At 42.9% G+C, this 21,820-nt stretch overlaps 1 protein-coding gene across 2 annotated transcripts in view; it reads right to left on the minus strand.

Moving 5' to 3' along the window:
* Positions 1-210: 210 nt before the first annotated feature.
* The window catches only part of Pax3 (paired box 3), a 96,538-nt gene continuing 74,928 nt past the window's right edge, over positions 211-21,820 (minus strand). Inside the window, exons 6-9 of one of the 2 annotated variants that reach the window (XM_087564406.1) lie at positions 21,301-21,466; positions 20,303-20,517; positions 2,283-2,529; positions 211-1,792 (exon numbers count right to left, since the gene is read on the minus strand). In XM_087564406.1, the coding sequence (XP_087420532.1) occupies positions 1,758-1,792; positions 2,283-2,529; positions 20,303-20,517; positions 21,301-21,466 (663 nt within the window). In that variant the 3' untranslated portion in view covers positions 211-1,757. 2 annotated transcript variants of the gene reach the window in all.

Here is a 21,820-nt window from a genome sequence, read left to right on the forward strand (position 1 = left end):
CGCTCCTAGATTCCACATCCCTGATGTTGTAAACTCAGCCCTGCAGAGTGGGTTTAAGCCAGCATCTTGTGTTTATATGTAACTCCTGTCGAGGTCACAGGTCCATGTGCCAGGGACCAGCAGGAGGATTGCCCCTGCTTAGTCACCTTTCTCATTCATTCCTCATCCCACCCTCAGCCCCGCCACCCCCACCAAAAAAGAAGCGTTAGGCACGTTTTCATTAACTGTTTATTCATTATAAATAGTAAATATTTACTGCACTTTTTACATGAAAGACATTTTTACAACACATCATTGTTGGTTGAGGCTGCAACACAGAGATACTATGTCTCCTGTTTCATCACCCTTGTCCAACGTATAAAATAACTCAGTTCTATGTCTAGTCCTGCTAACACACTACCTCATTGTTCTTACATCTAAAGGGAATGTATTTGTGTCTACCTCATTCATGGTTCCAAGAATAGAAAGAAATAAATAACAGCACCGCCCACCTTCATCTTCCTCTTAACATTTCAAAACACAGATTTATTGACATCCTAAATGTCACCGCATAAATGCATGTAAACCTCTGTTCCCTACCATCCTTTAATATTGGGTATCACTGTATAATTTAAAAGTACACGAGAGCCACGTGGACATTTCTGCTCAAGCCCTGCCTTTCGTAGAAAAGAGACGAGAATGTAAACGTCACTGCTGTAGAAAGCTTCATTCTCAGACAGAGTCTCTGAGCAAAAAGAGCAAGCAGGATGTGGGTTGTTTAGTAACTCGAAAACATCACTGCATTCTACAACGATGGGTTATGGGCTGCAAAAATAAAAACACCTGCAAAAATATAGTTCTGATTCCATTTCTATCGCCTTGGCCATGGCCAAAGCATCTGTGAGGTACACAGTATTGCACGCTGAAAAGCAGATTATGTGATGGGTGTCACTTCCTCTCGGTCATGCCCTTCCCCCCACCCAGGCTGGCTTCCAAATCAATGTGACTTGGGAAGTGGATGACATCCATCTATCCCCACAGCAGATAACACACTTTTTCTCACTATCTTTTTACAAGACATGTCAGGGACATCGGTTGGCAACTAGGTTATGAATGAAGGTATGACAATTATTTATTGGGGAGATCCTTCACGTCTAGTCTAGCATCCTGTAAAATGGTGGTGTTGGTTTTCAGATCAGTTTCCAGTGTGTCAAAGTCAAGGATTCCTCCACTTCCAATTCATTATGTAAGCAGTGTGAATGTCACAAACTTGGTCAGCCTTAGACATCAAACCTGTTAACTTTCAAGAATTCAATTACAATATATGGGAACATTATGCTTATTCAAACCAGCCTATGAAACTCTCTCTCTCTCTCTCTCTCTCTCTCTCTCTCTCTCTCTCTCTCTCTCTCTCTCACACACACACACACACACACACACACACACACACACACATGGAATGTTTTAGCTTCTTGATCAGCAACAAAGAGTTGGGGACATTTTTGATATGTAGCCAGGTTACGTCACTGTCTTAAAATGGTGCGTTTTATAGCTCTGGGTCTTCCTTGCCTCCCCTGTTTTTTGTTCAAAGAGTCTGAAAGCAACTACTGGAGAAAGAAAATCAATCGCTTTCTTTCGTCTCCACCTCCCCCAAAAGCTGATTTTTTTTAAATTTATTATTTTTTTATTATTATTGTTTTGTTATGTTTTGTTTCTGAGAAGATTCTTCATGTCTAGTCTGTGGAGGCCGGAAACAGGGCTCCATGTGGACAGTTCACTTATGCAATATCTGGCTTGAGATAATGAAAGGCACCTGTAAGGAAACACACGCAGGTTTTTAGGTCATGCTGGGACAATTCACAGTTAGGGGCAAGATCAGCTACGGGCTGACAATGTCATATTTAATACCACGGTATCAAAGGATCGAGACTAATATTTTTATTCCTGAGACAAGTTTGACACAACTCTGTGTCCTGGGCTTATCCCCAAATGATCCTGGCGCTGACCTCATTAAGAACATGTGTTTCTAATGCCAGAGGTTATTTCATTTTGGCCAACCTCCATGTTTTACCTACTGACAATCCGGTTTTCCGTCCCAGCAATTAATAACTGCAAGATGTTATTGACATCAGTTAAGCAAATGATTACACAAGGGAGCCAGTGCTGTAGCAATCAGCTGGCTTTGCCACAAAACTGATACCGGGATGAAGGGCTTAACCATGCCTCCAGTTCCCCGTTCTCAAACAAGAGGCGATCTCTCTCCCTTCCAGGAGGAACTAGCCCCTAGAACGTCCACGGCTTACTTTGTCCATACTGCCCATACTGGTAGCCCGTGACAGGGTCCATGCTGTAGCCTGTGGTACTATAGGTGGGGGGACAGTAGGGCTGAGATGTGGGCAGACTGTCCACATTCTTCATGTGCTCCAATCTCTGACTGCAGCTGGCTGACACCGTGGTCGTGGGTTCCAGGCCCCCAGTGAGAGGGGAGAGAGCATAGTCGGTCTGAGGCTGGTGCGGTACCCCACCGTGGTTGGTCAGAAGTCCCATTACCTGCAATGAGGGGCAGAGCGGAAGAAGTTAAAGTGTGGGTAGAAACACATGGCAGCCCCATACCAGCTTAAGATCTTGAAAGGCCAACTTTTATGTCTTTAGAAAGCCGTTGAGGACCTTTCTCTGAGGGATTTGACCCCGATTCAAAGTGGCAGCCACATGACCTCACCCCATGATAACATCTGAAGGCAGTTTCAGCAAAAGGAAGGGGAGGGAGAAGGAAAAGAAGGAAGGAGAGGAGGAGGAGGAGGACAGAGAAGGAGAGATTACACCATGTCTTCTGTGATAACATCAGCCTGGAATTTCAAAAGAAAAGCAAAGAAGCAACAGAGAGAGGGAGATGTTATATCAACCTAGAGAGAAAACCATCTAATATAGCTCATCTGGATACCCAAGTGATGTGCACATGCGTGCATGCCTTTGTGTGTGTGTGTGTGTGTGTGTGTGTGTGTGTGTGTGTGTGTGTGTGTGTGTGTTTCTGGGCGTTAGACTCAAGGATTGTAGATGCTGAGCAAGTTACACACAGCTACATCCCCAGCCATACAATTAAAAGTCATTTGCATATTTGTGTGTACACATGTACATATGTGGGTTTGTACATGTATGTATATACATATATATTTGTTTGTGTTTATATGTGCATACGTACATGTGGGTGTATGTACTCAGGTATGTGTTTGACTCCTCCCAGCCCTGAAAAAATTAAAAAATAAATTTAAGTCAAGTTTTTGAGCATGTATCCTAAGACCTCCATGTCTCTTTTCACCAAGTTCTCTCTTAAAGCAGCTTCTCTTTGGTCCCTCACTGAGCAACTAGAGATCCTTCTCCCCGTGCCCCCTTGTGCTCCCCTCATTAGGCCTACTCTATGACTTTACTCCCCTAACCCCCGTTGATCTGTGAGACCTGAGAGAGGTGACACCTGCTGCCTTCCCAACCTAACACTGCTTGGAAGCTAGTGCTGCCAAAGGAATGGTGAAAGATTCTCCAAGCAGGCAGGCATGCTGGCCAAGGTCTACAATCCAAGCCTTCAGAAGGTTGAGGTAAAAGGATTGCCCTGAGCTGCAGACTAACCTGGGCTATAATGTGAGGCATCCCGCCCCCCCCCCCCATCAATCTCAAAAAGCCGAAGCAAACCAAAAGATCCTCCAATAACGTGCTTCCATTACCTTCTTTCCTCTTCGACTCCCATCTTGCTTATAAGAAGCGCCAAAAGGGATGGACATATGTGAGGGTTTTTTCAAGGTCAAAAATGACCCCAGAGGATATGACACCTTAGCAAACGGTAGTCATAGAACAAAAGCTCTCAGATCGGCTCCTCGAAGCTTTCCCTAAACTCATATTCAATGGCCCTCCCAATCCTTCCATCATGGATATCATTGGGTAATTCATTCAAAACTAGAAAAGATCGACACAAGAAACTGGCTTCTCCCAAAAGGCAACTGCAGAAGCCATCTATGAGCTTGTAGGGAAACCTCCTTGGAAAAAAGCAAACAGTCCTACTGAAAAGGTATTCAAGTGGGGTACCCTGAGCTGCACAACAGCCCATCATGGACCTGCAATTTAAAAAAAAGAAAAAGAAAGCAGACCACAGTCCACTGTGCTATGCACAAAGCCGCATTTATACACTGGCAGTTCAGGCGAAATACTCCTAGACCTAAGGACTCTCTCACGGTGGGGTTTGAAGTTGCTCCTACACCCCCATGAAGCTCTTTGACTCAGAGTGGGAAAACAAGATCCTGTAACCTCCTTTGGGGAAAGTTTGTGTAACTGTAGAAGTAAACAAAATCTCAACGTTTTAAACTGATCCATCTTCAGTGGGGCCACAAGATAAGCAATCCAGAGAGATGCATGCTGCCTTTCCATCCCAAAGGTCACTCCCCCACCCTACCCCACCCCCCACTGTCCCATATTCTCTTCCGATCACTGATAGGAAGGCAGGTAAAAGCAGAACTTCGCACGCAGTAAATTCAGATTCTGAAAATTATCCCAGGAATCTAAATTTGTTGGCACTATGTGGCAAAATGTGTGGAAAAGTCAAGCATAGTTTTATGTGGTGTCCCAAGCAAATGACCTTAACAAAATGAAATGCAAATCCACGGCCTCACAGCTACAGGAAGACAGGCACCAGAACAGGATTCTCAACCTTCTGCCACTGGGACCCTTTCATACAGTTCCTCATGGTGGGCTGACCCTCAACCGTAAAATTATTCTGTTCCTACTCCATAACTGTAGTTTTGTTATTGTCATGAGCTGTAATGTGAATATCTGATGTGCAGGACATCTAATATGATGTCCCTGGGAAAGAGTCATTTGACACCCCCCCCCAGAGGAGTCGTGACCCACAAGTTGAGAACCACTGCTCCAGCAGAAGGCTTCCAGTAGGATCATGCCCGTGGTTATAAGTTTATAAGTTGTTTTATAAGTTTATAGTGCTTATAAAAGTGTTTACAAGTTATTTTCTTCATTTGAAGGGGGATGTATGCTGTAATAAACTGTGTTAAATAAGCACTTAGGAAAGGCCATTTCGACTCTATCAGTCCTGAAAAGAAAATATTCAGTGGTATCGGGTAAATATCGGGTAAAAGCGAATTCAATTTTAAATGAATGGTGTCTTTCAGGAAGGTATTTTTTTTTTAACTCAGTTCACTGTATGTGACTTTAAGAGAGAGATGGAATATATAGGTACAGACAGAATTTATTCAAAACATACATACACACCTCCCATGAGCTAAACATTTACATTCTCGTGACAAACTTTTAAAAATCCCCTGCCACACATTTCTAGTTGCATAACTTTGAAGGAAAAGATAATATATTTTTTCCAAGGGGAAGGAAACAAAATGGTATTTGTTTGTTGGGGTGGGGGTGGAGGGCTGTTGGTTTGTGTGTTGGGATAGAATCTCTCTATATAATCTTGGCTGTCCTGGAACTCACTATGTACACCAGGCTGGTCTTGAACTCACTGAGGTCTGCCTGCCTCTACCTCCTGGGTGCTAGGGTTAAAAGTGTGCACCACTATGGCTGCCCAGAGTCTTCCCCGGAGGAAAACAACACAACAGTCCATGGTCCTGCTGGTTCAGCACCTTTTTGCAGCATTTGTGTTAAGAAAAGAATTAGAACAAAACTTCACCTTAAGAACTTGGGTTAGCTATTGGAAGATAGAGAAAACACCGCTGTTTTCTAGGAAAATGGAGAGACTGCCTTGAAGACGCTAAAGCATTTGCAGGGTGGAGTAGCACACACCTTTAATCCCAGTTCTCTGGGGGCAGAGGCAGGAGGATCTCGGAGTTCAAACCAACAGGCCTGCTCAACATACTGGCCAAAGCTACATAAAGAGATCTTGTCTTAAACAAACAAAGAATTAACTGCTTCTGGCTTAGGAAAGCCCTTAGCACCACAGCCCAGGGAAGGAATAAAAAGAACTTGAAACAACTTGCCCTTGGTCACTTTCTCTGCCTGAGGAAGCCCCACAGAGTGTCACTGTGATACAAATGCTTACTTTCACTGAGGTCCTTACAACTTAAGGACTGAAAGCAAGGGCCTAAAATCCCAGCTCTCAGGAGACTGAGGCACAAAGACTGCAGAATTAAGGCTTGCCTAAGAGACCCAGAGAAACCTAGTCTCAGAGAAGAACAAAGAGGAGGCGACTGGAGAAGGAAGAGGGGAAAAAACTAGTAAATAATCACCATTATTTTTCTCAGTAATTCATACTGTGAAACCTCGAGGCAGCCACCATTTTAATAACCTGTCATTTAGAAATTAAAATAGAAATCTGTGGGAAGAGGTGAACATATCAATAGAAATAGCACCAATTTTCCTTGACAGAATTCAAAACCTCAAATCTCTACGGAAGGGTCCCGTTACACTTCTATGTCTGTTTCTTTAAAAGCTATTTTATGCTTCATGTGCTTCAAGGAAAACTATGGAAACTTCTTTTTATGCAGGAGAAGTTAGTAAATATGTTTCTTAGCCCTCCCCCAATACGGTCATGGAATGCCACGCGGCCCTTGTCTGTCTAAGAACATCTCCAGTGTGTCTTCTAGGCTTATTTTTTCTATAGCAATTGGTTGTTTGAAGCCTATAATAAAGCCATCATTTGTTGGAAAGTAAATCCCCACACCCCTCCCTGGTATCATTAATAATCTATGTCTACTACAAGGCTGGCTTTTTAATTTTTAATTGAGTATAGGGGGGTGCACAATTGCTTTGCTTTCAAAAATAGTTTTGAAGAAAACAATTTCAAAGCTGCTCCATCCTGCCTCCCAAATGCTGACCACATTTCTAGGAAATGACAGGTAAGTGATGGAGATTAACTAGGAGGAAGAGAGGCTTTCCCATCCTATGGGGGAAAGATGAGGGCTCGATTTGACAGTTTGACAGTATGTGCAAATGCATTTGTGTCTGTACACATGTGCATGCAAGAACGTGTGTGTGTGTGTGTGTGTGTGTGTATGTGTGTGTGTGTGTGTATCTGTGTGTGAGTGTGTGTGTGTGTGTGTGTTTGTGTGAGTGTTTGTGTGTGTGTGTGTGTGTGTGTGTGTGTTGGGGGATGATGAGAGTGTGCCTCAATATGACTATGGAAGTCAGAGGACAGCCTGCTTGAGTTGGTCCTCTCCTTCCACCATGCCCGTTCTGGCAATGGAAGTCAGGTCATCAGCCTCCTTGGGTGGCAAGCACCTTGATCTACTCTCTGAGTGTCCCCACTTTCTATGACTCTTGGTTTTTGCATCCAGTTATATAACATGCCTAATCGAGGAGTCTGAATTAAGACACTCTATTAAGCACAGTTCTAAATGACCCCCAAAGTGTGGCCCAGACACTACCTCTAGCCTGTTTCACGGGTGACCTTTAAAAACAAATCCAAAACCTTGCCGTTCTGGACCCACACTTCTTCCTTCCTCCCGCTCTCTCATCGCCCATTTTATTAGAGACTTTTTCTCTGAAGATCGCTTGCAGCTCATGCTCAAATTTCAGGATTCTGAGTAAGTTGTTTACATCTTGATTGGGAGATTACATGGTTCAGGAGAGAGCAGCTCTCTACAACTGCTCCATGCCGCATTTCTCTTGAATTAATTTCCCTATTGTAAGATTAAATATAAAAGATTAAAAAAAAACCCTATGGGCCAAATTAAGATTTACATTTAAAACAATGTGTCTGGAAAATATTTGTCTTGGCACAGACATTATGGCTTTGCTGCCGTCCCTCCCTCAAAAATGCTCAGAACTTATCAGAGATCTAAAATGACAAAGCAAATTAGAGGGTGTTCAGAAGCGCTTCTTCTAGCCTTGGGAGGAATTCATGCTCCTGTCTTTATTCTTGCTCTCAAGTAATCAGACATTTTTCTGACTTAGAATTTAACAAAACACATTTAGTTAATTTTAAACAAAAAGCTTCAGTGAGTTACTTGTATATGATAGGACACACTTGTTCGGTTGTTGATCCTTTTACCCTTCCCTCCCAAACTCTACTGACTACACAGTTTTTAAGATGTGATTTATCTCCAAAGTAGAAAAAAAAAAGTTGAATGTTTTGTCAACACAGGTATCCCTGGGGTCCATTAACGGTTAAATCTTAGCAAGTGTACTTTTGAGGCTGCAAAAGCTCAATTTTAAACGATGCACGCGGCTCAGAAAACATCTTCAGATTCGAATGCCTTAGGAATTATTCTGCAATTGATTAGCATCTAAATAATTAGATTTGGGTCCTGTCCGTTTGAAAGCTGCAAGAAAGAGGGACGTTGCCTAAAGGCAGACGTTTCTCTTGGGGTCTGCATGGTGACCTCTCACCCAACTTGAGAGCTAGGCAAAGGGGCAGGAGGACGGCTACCTAACTACATAGAGAATCATGGAACCTGCTTAGCTAAGGATGTGGGGTTTTTTGTTTTTTGTTCTTTTTTTAATCCTCAGCTCAGCTCACTTGTTACGCACAAGTAGCCGTGTTTAATGAGGGATGAAAAAGACAACGGGTGCCTTTGCACCCGTGTGTGCCACGCAGACTTCCAAGTTTCATTTGCAAAGTGCCACAGTGGGAAGTGTCCCGACTAAGGTCTACTTCTGTCTAGAGACCAATCGCAGAAATCACATCCGGTTTCTGAATTCCTCCCAGGACCTGTTCCTCACTAGGCTATGGGATAAGTTGACAGCCATGCACTGGGTGGTGTTTTCATCACTATTCTCTTTCTTTTGTTTTCGTTTTGTTTTTTAAAGGGATGGGATCCAAGCCTTGAGCCTCATACATGCTAGGCAAGCACTCGGCTACTGAGTTACATTCTCAGTCAAGCAAATTCCTTTAAGGACTAATGAATGAAATAGAAATTGAGGCCTAGAAATGGCTCCCAAGGGGTACATATACATGCATGGGTATGTGTGTATCTAGTTTTACTTCTAGCCAATGATGAACAGTCACGCCATTTCTACCTATCATCAAAAAATATGAATTCCATTAGAAAAGGTTCAGTCCACCTAGACAAAAAAACAGTTCGCTTGTTAAACACAATAGATACTAGACTATGTTGGACCCACCATGGACATAATAAACCTCTCATATGTTTTAATTCATTTACGCATGCCTGCATTTAATATGCTTTAGGACCATGTCTATAATTAATATGATTTATGAGAAAGGAACACTTCAATATTGGGGGATAAGGCACACATTTTTTTTTCTTCTGTGAATGAAAAATATAAGAAAATAGCCCAAGGAAAAATTGTTGGCCCATAGCGTATTCCGATGAACTGACAGAGCCCTGAGTAAACTTGGGAAGTTAATGATATCCTCTTATCTGACCCTGACACATTCGCAGCATGTAATTTACAGAAGCTCTGTCCGGGGAATCTTGACAAACGTTCCAGAGGATGTCAGGGCAAAGTTCCATTCTAATGCAAAGCAGATGTGGGTCAGACACCCTCATTCATCACTTAGCAGAGTCCTCAACTCTTTCCATGAGGAATAGCATTACCTGCTGTTAACTCTTCTCATTTCGGGGACTTTCTCACAATCGCAGTAGCCCTCTAAAGAGTGTGCTCTCAAACCCACGACCACTTAAGCAACCAGTCTGAGAACACGACTGTAGAAGATCAAACATAGATCAGCTCTGGTCCGAGACGGCTTCAGGATGTGTTTGCTAAATGCTAATTGACCCTTTGGGACTTCAAATTCTAACTATAGAAAGAAAAATCTCTGTGCTCGGGCATCCTCTGGGGCTTTGATGAGATGGCAGCCTGGAATTTCTCTCTAATTTCCTATGAACTAAACCTGCATTTAAAGAACTGCAGAGCGGTTCCACCCTGATAAGCATCTCCCCATGCAAACTTCACTTCACCGAACTTTGCGCACAGCTCAACCTAAGACCCATAAATAGCTTCCAACAACTTAGAAACCCACATCGCCTGCCTGCAACAAGTTCAACTCCACCTCCTCCAGGAAAAGGAAGGAGGAGACCGAGCGTGCACTCCCTTCTCCCTAAAACTCTTCCCTCCACCCAGAGCTCAGACAAGATGGAGGATGGCTTGAAACCTAGTGGTTTTGAGCTCGGGGATCTGTTTAGATCAGAGAATTGCACGCAGACTGCAGCCAAGTGACTAGCAAGGATCTTCTTCTTTCATTTGCCCCTTTTTCTGCCCTGCCTAACCATTAGGAGCCCGTTTGTAGCCTTTCCTTTAAAGTTAGTCATCCTCTCAGCCACCCCCAAGTTCTTATATGGAGACCAGAGAATGTGGGGGGGGAGCATCTGACATTAATTAAAAACACACATTCACCTGTGCAAGAGCGAAACCGTTTTAAAGATAAATGGGGCCACGAGTTGGGTCTCCACCTGTGGTATCAATCGTTCCTTACGTCCTGGGAAATGTTCCTTTAAATGTTGATGGTTTGGCATTCAACACGTTATAAATATAGTCGGGTGACATCCACGGAGGCTAAAACAAGAAATCCTGCCCGAGATTGAGAGAAGGACGGGTTAAGCCTGAGCAGGGGTTTTCCCACAGAGGAACACAGGTGGGGATCAGCTCCGTGGGGGGGTATGAACCTCAGAACAGATTGTAATAGGTTAACTGGAACCTTTTAAGAGCAAGTTGCTTCAGTGACTCGTGAGTATTTTGTATGAGAAAAAGGATTGTTGTTTCTTTTCAAAGACACTCCCATTAGTTCAGCGCTGTGGATAGGCCGCACAGTACCTCACCACAACAAAGAACCTTCCGTTCAGCCTAAAAGCAGTACCTTGTGGTTCCACAAAGCACACTGTATACGAATGCACGTGTCTGTGAGTACATGGGGAGTCGCGTGTGTTTAGAGAGTGGACGCTGATTTTGAGTGTCTTCCTCAATCACTTTCCATCTTAAAAACCTCAAGCTCACGGCGTCCACTCGATTATCGGGATTAGCCTAAAACCCCATCGATCCTTCAGTCTCCATTTCTTCAGCTCCGGAACTGCAGATATGCGCCCTAGTGTCCAGTTTCTAACATGGGTGCTGGGCATAAGAACCCAGGTCCAAATGCTTGTACAGTGAGCACTTTACCAACTGAGCCGTCCCTTTGTCCATCCGTCCACCCCCAAACCTCACAGTCTCATATGTTAAGGGAAATAGGCCCAACTCCTCATGTCCTCACTTACATGGGAAAACTCAAAAACTGCATCTGCAAAGTAAATAGAAGAAACAACGACAGTAAAACCAGAGTATAGCATTTTCAGAAAGGTGTGGGAGAACGGGCAGAGGGACAGCAAGATGGATTATGGGTCCACAGGTTGAAATTGATGTAAAAAAAAAAAGTAATGGAATATTCTAATTATGTTTACCAACAAATAACTGAATATTTGAAAGCTGGATGTTCCCACTATGTCTGTCAGAGTGGTGGGAAAGCAGTTGTGCTGATCTGAACACTACGCAGTGTCTACATGTGTTGAAGGACCACAGAGTACCTCAGAAAGAAAAACGTGATTTTCCAATGGCGCCCCCTCAACAGGCCTCCCAGCTTCCTACCCCTTGCACTGGCCATTGGGACATCACAATCACTAGTCTCAGAAATTCCAGTTTACCAACCTCAAGCTGAATGCCAAGAGCCATTTTTAAATATCGCCCTATACACTGAAAAACATACACCTTTGATGAAACCCAGACAGATTCTTTAGGGGAGGGGGAAAAAAAAAACAAAAACAAAAAACAGTATACAACTAATGACTGAATCAAGTCTTCTGTGTTTGTGACACAAAGCATACATTCAGCCCGTAATTGAATAAATATGCAAGTATTCAGATTTCTCTAGATATTGCCATTTTGCAAATGCAGTAATAAATTAAAAGCTTTGCATCGCATTCCAACCACATATAAAGGGTTGATTCAGACCATAGGCCTTGCAAGAGAGCCCAACATGGCTCGTCTGACTACAAAGACAAACTTCTTGTTCTAGTAGCTCAGTTATAAACTAAGCGATCACACTCAATTTTTCTTTTCCTCTTCAGTGGCTAGAGGAATTCAAATGAGCCTAAGAAAAAAGATCACGGGCCACTGTCTAATCTGTTTAACGCACAGAAGGACAGACAGAGCTGACAGAATTGCTATTTATATCAACTCAGTAGACAGACACAAAAACAAATTCAGCAGAAAAGGTTCACCCGTGGCTCTCTTAGGGAGCATGATTTCTGATGCTGCCACTGGATGTGTCCCCTCCGTCTATAAAAAGGAGATTCTGGCCAGCCTGTTGTCACTCACGACTGTCCACATTTAAGTAAGCCAAAAGGTCACACCTAGAGTCACTATAAACCAGATGCTCATCATGTTTTTAAGGATAGGAGCCTCAACCTGTAGAGTAGAATCCAAGGCACCAGGTTAGTCAGTGACAGCCTGCACGGATTCAACAGAGGAATTAACAGCAGTAATATTCACCAGGGAGCAGAAGCCCCCCTCCCCAGCCCCCAGCAGAATGAGAATGGCTGGAAATACACAAATGCCCCAGAGCTCTTCTGGTATAGCTGAAACGTGTTCATTTATGATCGTAAACAGTCTGAAGTCATTGTAAACATGTGGGGTTTCTCAAGCCCTGGGAATGAGCTCGTGGGCCGCTTTAGAAAAGAACCAGAAAGGTACGGAGGCTTTGGAGGGCAGCCGCTTTCGAACGGAACGTGTCTCCATCCCAGCTTTGTTTGACACCCAACAAATCTCTTTAATCAAAATCACCTCCTCTCCCTTCCACAGATGAGTCCCTGGAAAGTGTGGAGGAAGCGAGGGGTTCCTTTGGGAACAGGGTTGGTGTGGCAGACCACCTGCTTGGCTGGTTCTTCAGAGCAATAAAAGGTAAGTTGAGGGCACAGGATCCGATCAGCAATCTGCGTGTCAAATGCGCAATGCAAATGTCTTATCAATAATACGAGCCTCAAACAGCTTCTGAATATGTATCCAAAACGTCCAGAAAGAAGCAGTTCTCTTGAAACGAGAGCCGACTGACTGTACCAATAGAGGAAACCTTACTGTGTTTCCCCGAAGAAACAGCACAAAAGCACCCCTTGTGACTAGTTTTAGTAGCTTATCTTTAACAGCCAAAGTCCATCCATGTAATAGGCTCATCGGTGGCAAGTTCTTCTTTATATCTTAATGGTCAAACCACCATCCTCCTGCCTCTGCCACTAAAGAGTGTGAGCTCCTGCTGAACTCTGTGGTCAAAGGAAAATATGAGCAGAATCAAAAGCAGTCCTGACTTTAATGTACACATATTAACGCTTAGCCGCTTCTCCCTAATCAGTTTCAGCATTAACAAATGTTTGTCAAAAGAAACTGTATTGAGCGATTGAAATCTAATTTGAAATGGACCATGATAGTCTTAATACATATATGCATGAAATGGAGGAACTGCCTAATAAGCATGGCTGACACCGAATATGCAATTTACATACATTACACACCAATAACCTCAATTTTAACATTATTCTTGTAAAAGCAACTGGATGGGAATTTGAGGTAAAGGCTTTCCTTTGTGAAATGTGAATAAGAACAGAAGTGGATGCTGGCATCTCAGGCCCTCAATCACCACCTCATTCTTGTAGAGATTCAGTCACTCTTTCTGGTTGTGTGTCAGGCCTGGGATAGCGACGCCACAAGTGTGTAACAGTTCAACTGGACTTAGATGGATGGTCAACAAATCTGATGAGATCCGCAGACCAACTCTTTCTTCCGGAGGTGTTGAGTCCTGAGCAGACTTTCAAGCTGGCACACAAATCTTTATGAGAATTTCCCCCCCTCAGGAGATTAGCCATGAAACAGGACAGGTGTATGGGTTATTCGATTACATCTTACCCAATACCTGGACAAAATTTGAAAGGCGGCCTCTGTGCGAAGCTCTGACCTCAGGGGTCTGTTAATAACAGTTAAATGTTCTCTAAAACAAAACTTTTTTCTTTTTGTAATTTAAGCCTATTTTCTTATTTTGTCATTGGCTTCACTCATAAGACAGAAAGAAAGTCTGCCCATCTGCTCTAAACATAATGTGTGCTCATAATGACCCAGATTTATACCAAATGTAGTTTTAAGTGTCGCTGGAGCAGGTCTCAGAATTTATGGCCTCTGAGGTTGCAAACGGGACTTCCTCCTTCTATGAAGGAGAGGGCTTTAAACTGAGTGTAGGAAAGCCTCTTGCATATCAAATGGCTCCATAGGAAAAAAAAAACAATGATATGAGAGTAAATGAATCAAAACCATATGGATCAAATGTTCCCTAAAATGCACAGTTTGAAAAATTATGGAGAAAAAGTACTTGGCAAAAATGTGTTTTCTGTTTTACCAAACCCAAAACATTTGAAGAATCATTTGCAATTGTTGACGAACCCTAAATGCTGCCAAGTTGGCCCGTTTTCATAGATGACAGAACAATAGAGAATTTCCCTAGACCCCCTGTAACCAACCGATAGTGTGTTTCATTCAAGAGCTTGTTGGAAGCTGTTGACAAATCCTACAAAGTTTATAGAAGTAGGTGGACGTGGGGCATGAAATTATAAAAGTTTGTTAGTCTAATTGCCCATGTTGGGAGAGTTGGTTATGTATGCTTTGGGGGTGGGGAAGCACTGAAGGTAGTATTTCATTCAAAGAAAAGCTAATTAAAAGAACATGGGCCACATGTTAATGAGCCTCATGTCTTGAGCGTGTGGTAATATTTCTCTGCAATCCAATTTCCAAGCCAGTGTCCTCCGTCTCTCTCACATATGTAGTGAGATTTTGAATACAGTATATATAGAAAGGGAAATTAATAACCTGTGAGTTCTGTACTGTCATGGCAGCAAGGGAATATAACCTTTCAAACGAAAGTTACTGCTACCAGGAAAAGACCTTAGGAGGGTGAGTTGGGTGGTCTTCTGGGGTGGGGGATGGGTCCTGGAGCCTCATTCTGAGCCCTGTCTCCTAGAAAGGTTAAATATGTTGGACAATTAATCAGAAAGTAAAAAAAGATTGAGATTTTAACCTGCCCTGCCCCTGTCTGACTCTGAGAATCTTGCCTCAAGTCTCCTGACAGATCGAGTCTTTGCTAGCAAATGGGAGGCCAGCCCTCCATTTGTGAAACCATTTGGCCACACTCACAAGACAAGCGGTCAAGGGCAGTAGCCATGCCCATTGAAAACCTCTTACAACATGATGCTTCCCTTGGCAGAGACTAGTAACAGAAGTGTTGGCTTATGTTTACAGAAGAATAACTAGGAGAAGGCAGATAGAGGGAGTGTGGGTACCATTTGGCAAATGATGTGTCTATTAATTCCTTATTAAACAACTAGATGTCAACTGATCATGATGGCCCACACCTATAACTTCCAGCATTGGGGTAAAAAGACTGTGAGAAGTCTTAGACCCACCTAGTATAGAGTGAGAACCTGTGTCTAGAAAAATATAAAGCAAAGAAATAAACAAAGAAAATGCCTTTGCACATTGGTTCCCATTCATACATTCTACTACTCCCTGCTAGTTTGAATAGTCAACAATGTACCAACACTGGTGATACCGAAGAAAATATCAAATAGAATACACAAATATTTTAAATATGCTAAAAAGACTCAACCGAACATAGCTACAATGAATTGGTCACAATAATTTTTTAAAAAATCAGATGAAAAATCTGTATGCTACCATCTATCTCGATTTTTAGAAAGGCTTAAGATGGGGGTTGGGGATTTAGCTCAGTGGTAGAGCACTTGCCTAGCAAGCACAAGGCCCTGGGATCGGTCCCCAGCTCCGGGGAAAAAAAAAGAAAGGCTTAAGATGTAAAAAGAACCCAGAGTCAATGTATGAAAATATCACCAGTGGTTGTCCTGGAAAAAATTCTATACAGTGCTGAGTCTGGCTTGGCCATGTAAGTGACAGTATGACATAGATTCCTGCCCCAGGAACAGAGCTAGCAGGATGTGGTCCTCCAGGAATGTTGATGGTTGCTGTGGGTATAAGGCCTGTTTGTAATATAATGTATATATTTTCCCATTCTTCCCTCTCTGCCAAGGTTAATGACTCCATGATCATCAGAGACAGCCTAAGTCCAGGAGGCAAGGGTATGTCTATGTCTCAGTAAAGTGGTAGAATGCTGTGACTTTCAGGACAGCTCTTAAGGCTGTGGGAAAGAATGCTGAAAACAGTGCAAAATCCAAGGATGCAGTATGAATTGTATATTGAGCTCCACAGATCTAAAGGAACAACAGTGAGACAGCTTGACAGAAAAATACTAAAGAAGGAGATGAAGAGATTTAGGGAGTGGTGATCTCAAAGCAAGATCCTGCCCAGCTAGGTTTTTTATTTATGCTTACAGAGGCAGATGGATTTGAGTCAAGGTCAGCCTGGGACAGAGCTAATTTAGGTCCGGGCGTGGTCAGAATGGTAATATCAGAGTGGTGTCCCACCCAGCTATCTTATTGTCTGTGCTTGTGCTTGATGTCCCTCTCTAAGGGGCTGGGGTCAAGGGATGCTGATTCATGGGATAATCAAAGGGAAACTTGGATAATTATATATATATATATATATATATATATATATATATATATATATATATCACCTGGTTTTGATCTGCAAGAAATGAGCTGTCCAGAGAGTTTTTAGAATATCAAGAGAAAGTTGTCTGAAAGCAGAACACAGAGAGCAATTAAAAGCTGTCTTGATCAGAACACACACAACAGAGAAAGAAAGAGGGGGAGGGGGGAGGGAGAGGGAAGAGGAGAGGGAGAGAACAGTCTGGAAAGACATCTCCAGCAGAACATAGGTCAGCTTAGACCCATGATTCAACTTCGAATTGTTTATTTCACCCCTTCCACATATCCCTTCTCTCAGAACCCCTCTCCAAGCTGAGGCTGGTCCTTGGCAACACAGTAAGCACGAAATGTTTTTATTACTGCTAGAAATTAAAAGATGAGTGAAAACCAGTCAGGCTTATCAAGAACAATTCTAAATTAACCTAAACTTAAAACCTAAATGCAGGGGCTAGAGAAAGAGCTCAGCAGTTATGAGCACTGACTGCTCTCGCAGAGAAACCGAGTTCCATTTCCAACATTCACATGGTAACTCACAAATGTCTGCTACTCCAGTTCCAGGGGATCCAACACCCTCTTCTGACCTCTGTGGACACCAGGGTATGTGGTACACATACATCATGTGGACAAAACACTGAGATACATAAAATAAAATGAATAAATCTAAAACCCAAAACTAAATTCAACTCCTAGCACTGACTTAAAAAGAAAAAAAAAGAGGCCAACTTAGAAAACTAGTCTCTACCAGTATTTTTCAAATGTGAATAAAATTTTGTCTCTGCTTTGTTTTGAAGTGTGTTTCCTTCCCACTCAACAATAGACTAGATTCTAAACCAGCAACCAAAAATCCTAGATTCTAATTTCAACCCCCTTATACTAATGGGGGACTAATCTCCAGTCCTGCCATTGAATTTGCCTGTTCACTAGGTGACAAGACATGGGTGGAGGATGCAGAAAGGCAAGTGGAGAATAGAGAAGTGACAGTCACACCAGTACTGTTCTCAGAATCACAGGATCCAATCCATGGGTCGATAATGGAGTCTCCGTAGAGCAGGACCACCACTCTACTTTGACTGTCTTAGGTGAACCAAATCATTAGACTTGGGTTCATCATAACTTTCTTTATGCTGTTTTCTAATGAAGCCAGACAACCAAGATCACTCTAACATCTTTTAGCTCAATAGAGGCATTGTGGCCTCTATTGAAACAACCAATCCAAAGAGCTGTAGAAATCTGAGTTCTAAAGCCAATTTTCTCCTCGGTTATTTTTCGTAGATGTTTGGATGATACAAAGTCACTCACTCCCTATCTTGTCCTCAAGTTTGCCTAAGGATGCTATTCTCTTTTTCTGATTTGGTGGAAATGCTGTAAGAAATAAGATAGCATGGAACCCTACTGGTGGTCTACAGGAGAAACACAAAATTCACTAGTTACTCATGAATATAAGTATGGAACTGATATGGTGTGCAGGATGAACTAAACACAGGGGGAAGTTGTCTATGGGATTTTTTTTCAATGCTAGATATGAAATGACCCCCACCCGGCCACCAACTCTGAAGTCATTGACAGCTTCCTTGAAGGTGAACGTTAGTGGCCAGATCATCAATTTCTAATGTGTCTGCTTTGGTAATACTTTTACAGCCATATCCCCTGACCATTGCATGCAAGAAACTAACCAGAGTTAGTTTGTTAGTTAGTTAGTTAGTTAGTTAGTTAGTTAGTTAGTTAGTTAGTTAATTCAGAGTTGTACAGAGTTCATGCTGTTTTCATTACAACTGAAGAAAATAAAGTTCTAAGACATTCTGATGGAATCCTGCCTCTCACAGAAGCAGTTCCTGTCGCAGTTTCCTCTCAGGAAAACTTTCAACCAGATTAATCTATTAAAAAGCTGTTCTCTATAGCGCTGGAAGGATGCCTTGACACCGGCTGTTTTTCCAGAGGACCTGAGTTCAATTCCCAGCACCTACATGGCGGCTAACAACTGCTGTTACTTGAGTTCCTGAGAATCTGCCATCCTCACACTGGCAGGAAAAATACCAAGGCACATAAAAATAAATTTAAAAAAGAAAAAGAAAAGGCTGCTCTCTGGCCTCCTCCAAGTGACTGATGTTAAAACTTGCAGAGCCTTTCCCATGCTGCTTGTAAACTCTGGAAGAAGTTTCTAGATGAAACTCTGAGCGTTAAAAAGCTGGCTGTTTGAGAGGAAGCCTGTCATTGTCATGTAAAATCACATCCCCAAATGCCAGCACTTAGAAATCAAAGGAGCTAAAAAGTCCTTCCATTGTTTCCCCTTGTTATTTGCCTGCTGAGGTTTAAAGCCACCTCTTGCTTTTTTTTTCTTTCTCTAAGCCCAGGATGTGCTATAGGAATCTATAAAACTTAATTACATTTACTGTTACAAAAAAGGATTTATGAACTTTTGCCTTGAGGCGGAAATGTTTATTTCATTGCCTTTGCCATCGAGTCTTTTCAACTCCTGTGGCTTTGAACTTCTCAGCTGCTCAGAGTTATCACCATTGCACAGAGCCTGAGAGCTCTGCTCGGAAGATGCACACCACAAGTTGAGGAACCCGGGGAAGGCAAAGATATACGAGTCGTTATTTTGGCCACCCTTTGTGCCATTAAAATCTCATTTTCTGCCTATTAGAACACCCTCTCGGTGCTTAGGCAGCGGTGATCGTCTGTGATTAGTGTGTAATTGACTATAATTGTCTTTTCGGTTTTCATTTGTGTCATCCTGAGCTTCTCTCTGTTTTTCTAACCACCGAGAGGAAAAAAAAAGAAGTAGAGGAAAGATAAAGCTGTAAAAACTCTCACTCTCGGCCCCAAAGAGATCCACGATTGCAATTATAGATTGCAATGCCTTGGTGACATTTCTCCAAATTTAGTGGATGGCTCTCCTTGCCACCTGGGCCAACTGCTCTCTAATAAAATCAAGCTCTCCGTATTTAAACAACTGCTAATAATGTCAAGTTCAGACAGATGCCACATGTAGGAAATTTAAGCATTCCTCTGACGTGCAATTATCAGGGTAATTTATCAATGCAATCCCCCACGAAAAACTCATAGTTCAATGCAAATTAGAAAAACAATTACAGTGTCCAAATATTTATATAGTCCCAAAGACTAGCAATTCTCTTAATTTGTGTTCTTATAACAAATTCATTGTAGTCCTCTTCCGGGTCTCTCTCTCTCTCTCTCTCTCTCTCTCTCTCTCTCTCTCTCTCTCTCTCTCTCTTTCTCTCTCTCCCCTCTCTCTCCCTCTCTCCCCTCTGTCTCTCTCTCTCCTTCCCTTCCTCCCTTCTTCCCTTTCCCTCTCCCCCTCCCCCTTCTCACTTCTCTCTATATACAACTTTCCTACTTCCTCTCCAACAATGAGGATTTTTTACTCAAAATTCTGCCAGATGACCAAACAGCACTTGAAACAGACAAACAAACAAAACCCAAAAGAAAAGAAACCCCAGCAGGTTTGTGAGGCTTTCAGCCAAAGCTCCGAGCTAGGGAGCTAGGGACAGGAAAGACACAAGACAAATGCCTTGACAACTGAGTGTAAACACAAGTCTCCATGATTGCGTTAGAAGTCACTTGAATTTCAAGTCTCAGCTAAAACTTTTGATGCCTCCAGTAGAAAGGGGAGAGAGAAAGGAAGCTTAGGAACTGAAATCATGTGGCTTGTATAAGGAATACATTATGGTTTACATTTGGCAATTCATTATACGGCGGCCTGGGGGAATTGACTGTTTGGTTCTGGTAACGGCAAATTGTCTGTCTAGGAACACAGGACTGACCTGAGGTGAAAGGCCATTGCCAATGGCGGGGTTCATGGGGTTGGAGGGCCCCGATGGAGGCACGAAGCTGTCGGTGTAGCTTGAAAATCCATGCCTGGTGCTGGGAAGGCAGTAGGCAGAGCTGCTGTCTGCATTCGAAGGAATGGTGCTTTGGTGGACAGTGCTCGGAGGAAGCGGCTGAGGTCTGTGAACAGTACTACTGGGATCTGATACGGCTGGAACGAAGAGGAAAAGCAACCATGATGGTCTCTGGTAGGTAGACCAGCAGAGCAAGTTCCTTGGGAAAGTTCTCGCTAATGCTTACCCATCGGTCAGATACTACGTGAACTTGCGACTGCATTCCCAATCGTGCATATGTAAAACCACACAACAAATACAGGTGCATCTGTCTTTGCATTGCCACAAGCACAAAACTATGTGTATCAACGCCAGTGGCACACTTACCTCGAATATGAATACAGATAGGCCATTGGCCTATACTAACAAGCCAGTTTGGGTAGTGAACACGGTGTAATCACTATAGGTACCAAATTTCTCATCAAATGTACTCTTGCAGCACTAACATGAACAGAATATCAGAGTTTCAAGGGTTGAAAACACTGCCTTTCACAACCCCGAGATAATAACCTTACAATTTAAACATTATCGCATTTCCCTCTTGTCCTAATGAATGATGTCTTTACCAAAGCTTACCTTCCCTAAATTACTATTACAGTTACAGTCCTAGAACCTCAGCTGATTGCCACCAGGGGAGGAAAAATCCCATGTTTCTTTGGGAGAGTAGCATTGGTTTTAGAACAATGAAATGATGTTACATCACTTCAAGTGTGGCACAAAACTATTTCTGAGCCGCGGCAGGTATGTGTAGGAAAGGCTGATGTCATATGATTGGCACATCAACAGTGTCAGTGTCACAGACAAAATTCACTGTGCCAAACAGCCAATGGAAAGCAAGTGGGAGTTACACTTTCATTCCCCTCTTTTCTCTTCCTAGATACCTTGTGGAATAGACGTGGGCTGGTAAGAGGTCTCCGACAGCTGGTATGTTGGCAGGGTCGGCATGGCGGTGGGAGGGAATCCCCCCGGAATGAGATGGTTGAAAGCCATCAGTTGATTGGCTCCAGCTTGCTTCCTCCATCTTGCACGGCGGTTGCTAAACCAGACCTATGGATTTAATTTAAAATTTGAGAATTTCACTGATGAAATAATAGTACATTCTTAATGAATGTTTCATGGTAAAACAGATGAAAGGCCCCTTACTGACAGAGGAAATACAGGCAAGGGCCCTCTGTCTTCTGTATTATGTTGGGGTGAAAGGGGAGTTAAATGTCAGGGGGTCAGGAAAGGGGCTAGATGGACCCTATGTGGATTTGCATCAGCTCTAGCAAAGCTGCAGATGACAGTTGACAGGGACAATTGAGCAGGGTTCCAAACAGGAAGTGTCCTTTACTGCTGTTATGAGTGTTCTTTACCCTCATAGCACAGCCTTCCAGGACATCCATGAGACACTAGGACAAC

The sequence above is a fragment of the Rattus norvegicus genome, chromosome 9 (genome assembly GCF_021556685.1).
Source record: "Rattus norvegicus strain SHRSP/BbbUtx chromosome 9, alternate assembly SHRSP_T2T, whole genome shotgun sequence".
Lineage (NCBI taxonomy): Eukaryota > Metazoa > Chordata > Mammalia > Rodentia > Muridae > Rattus > Rattus norvegicus.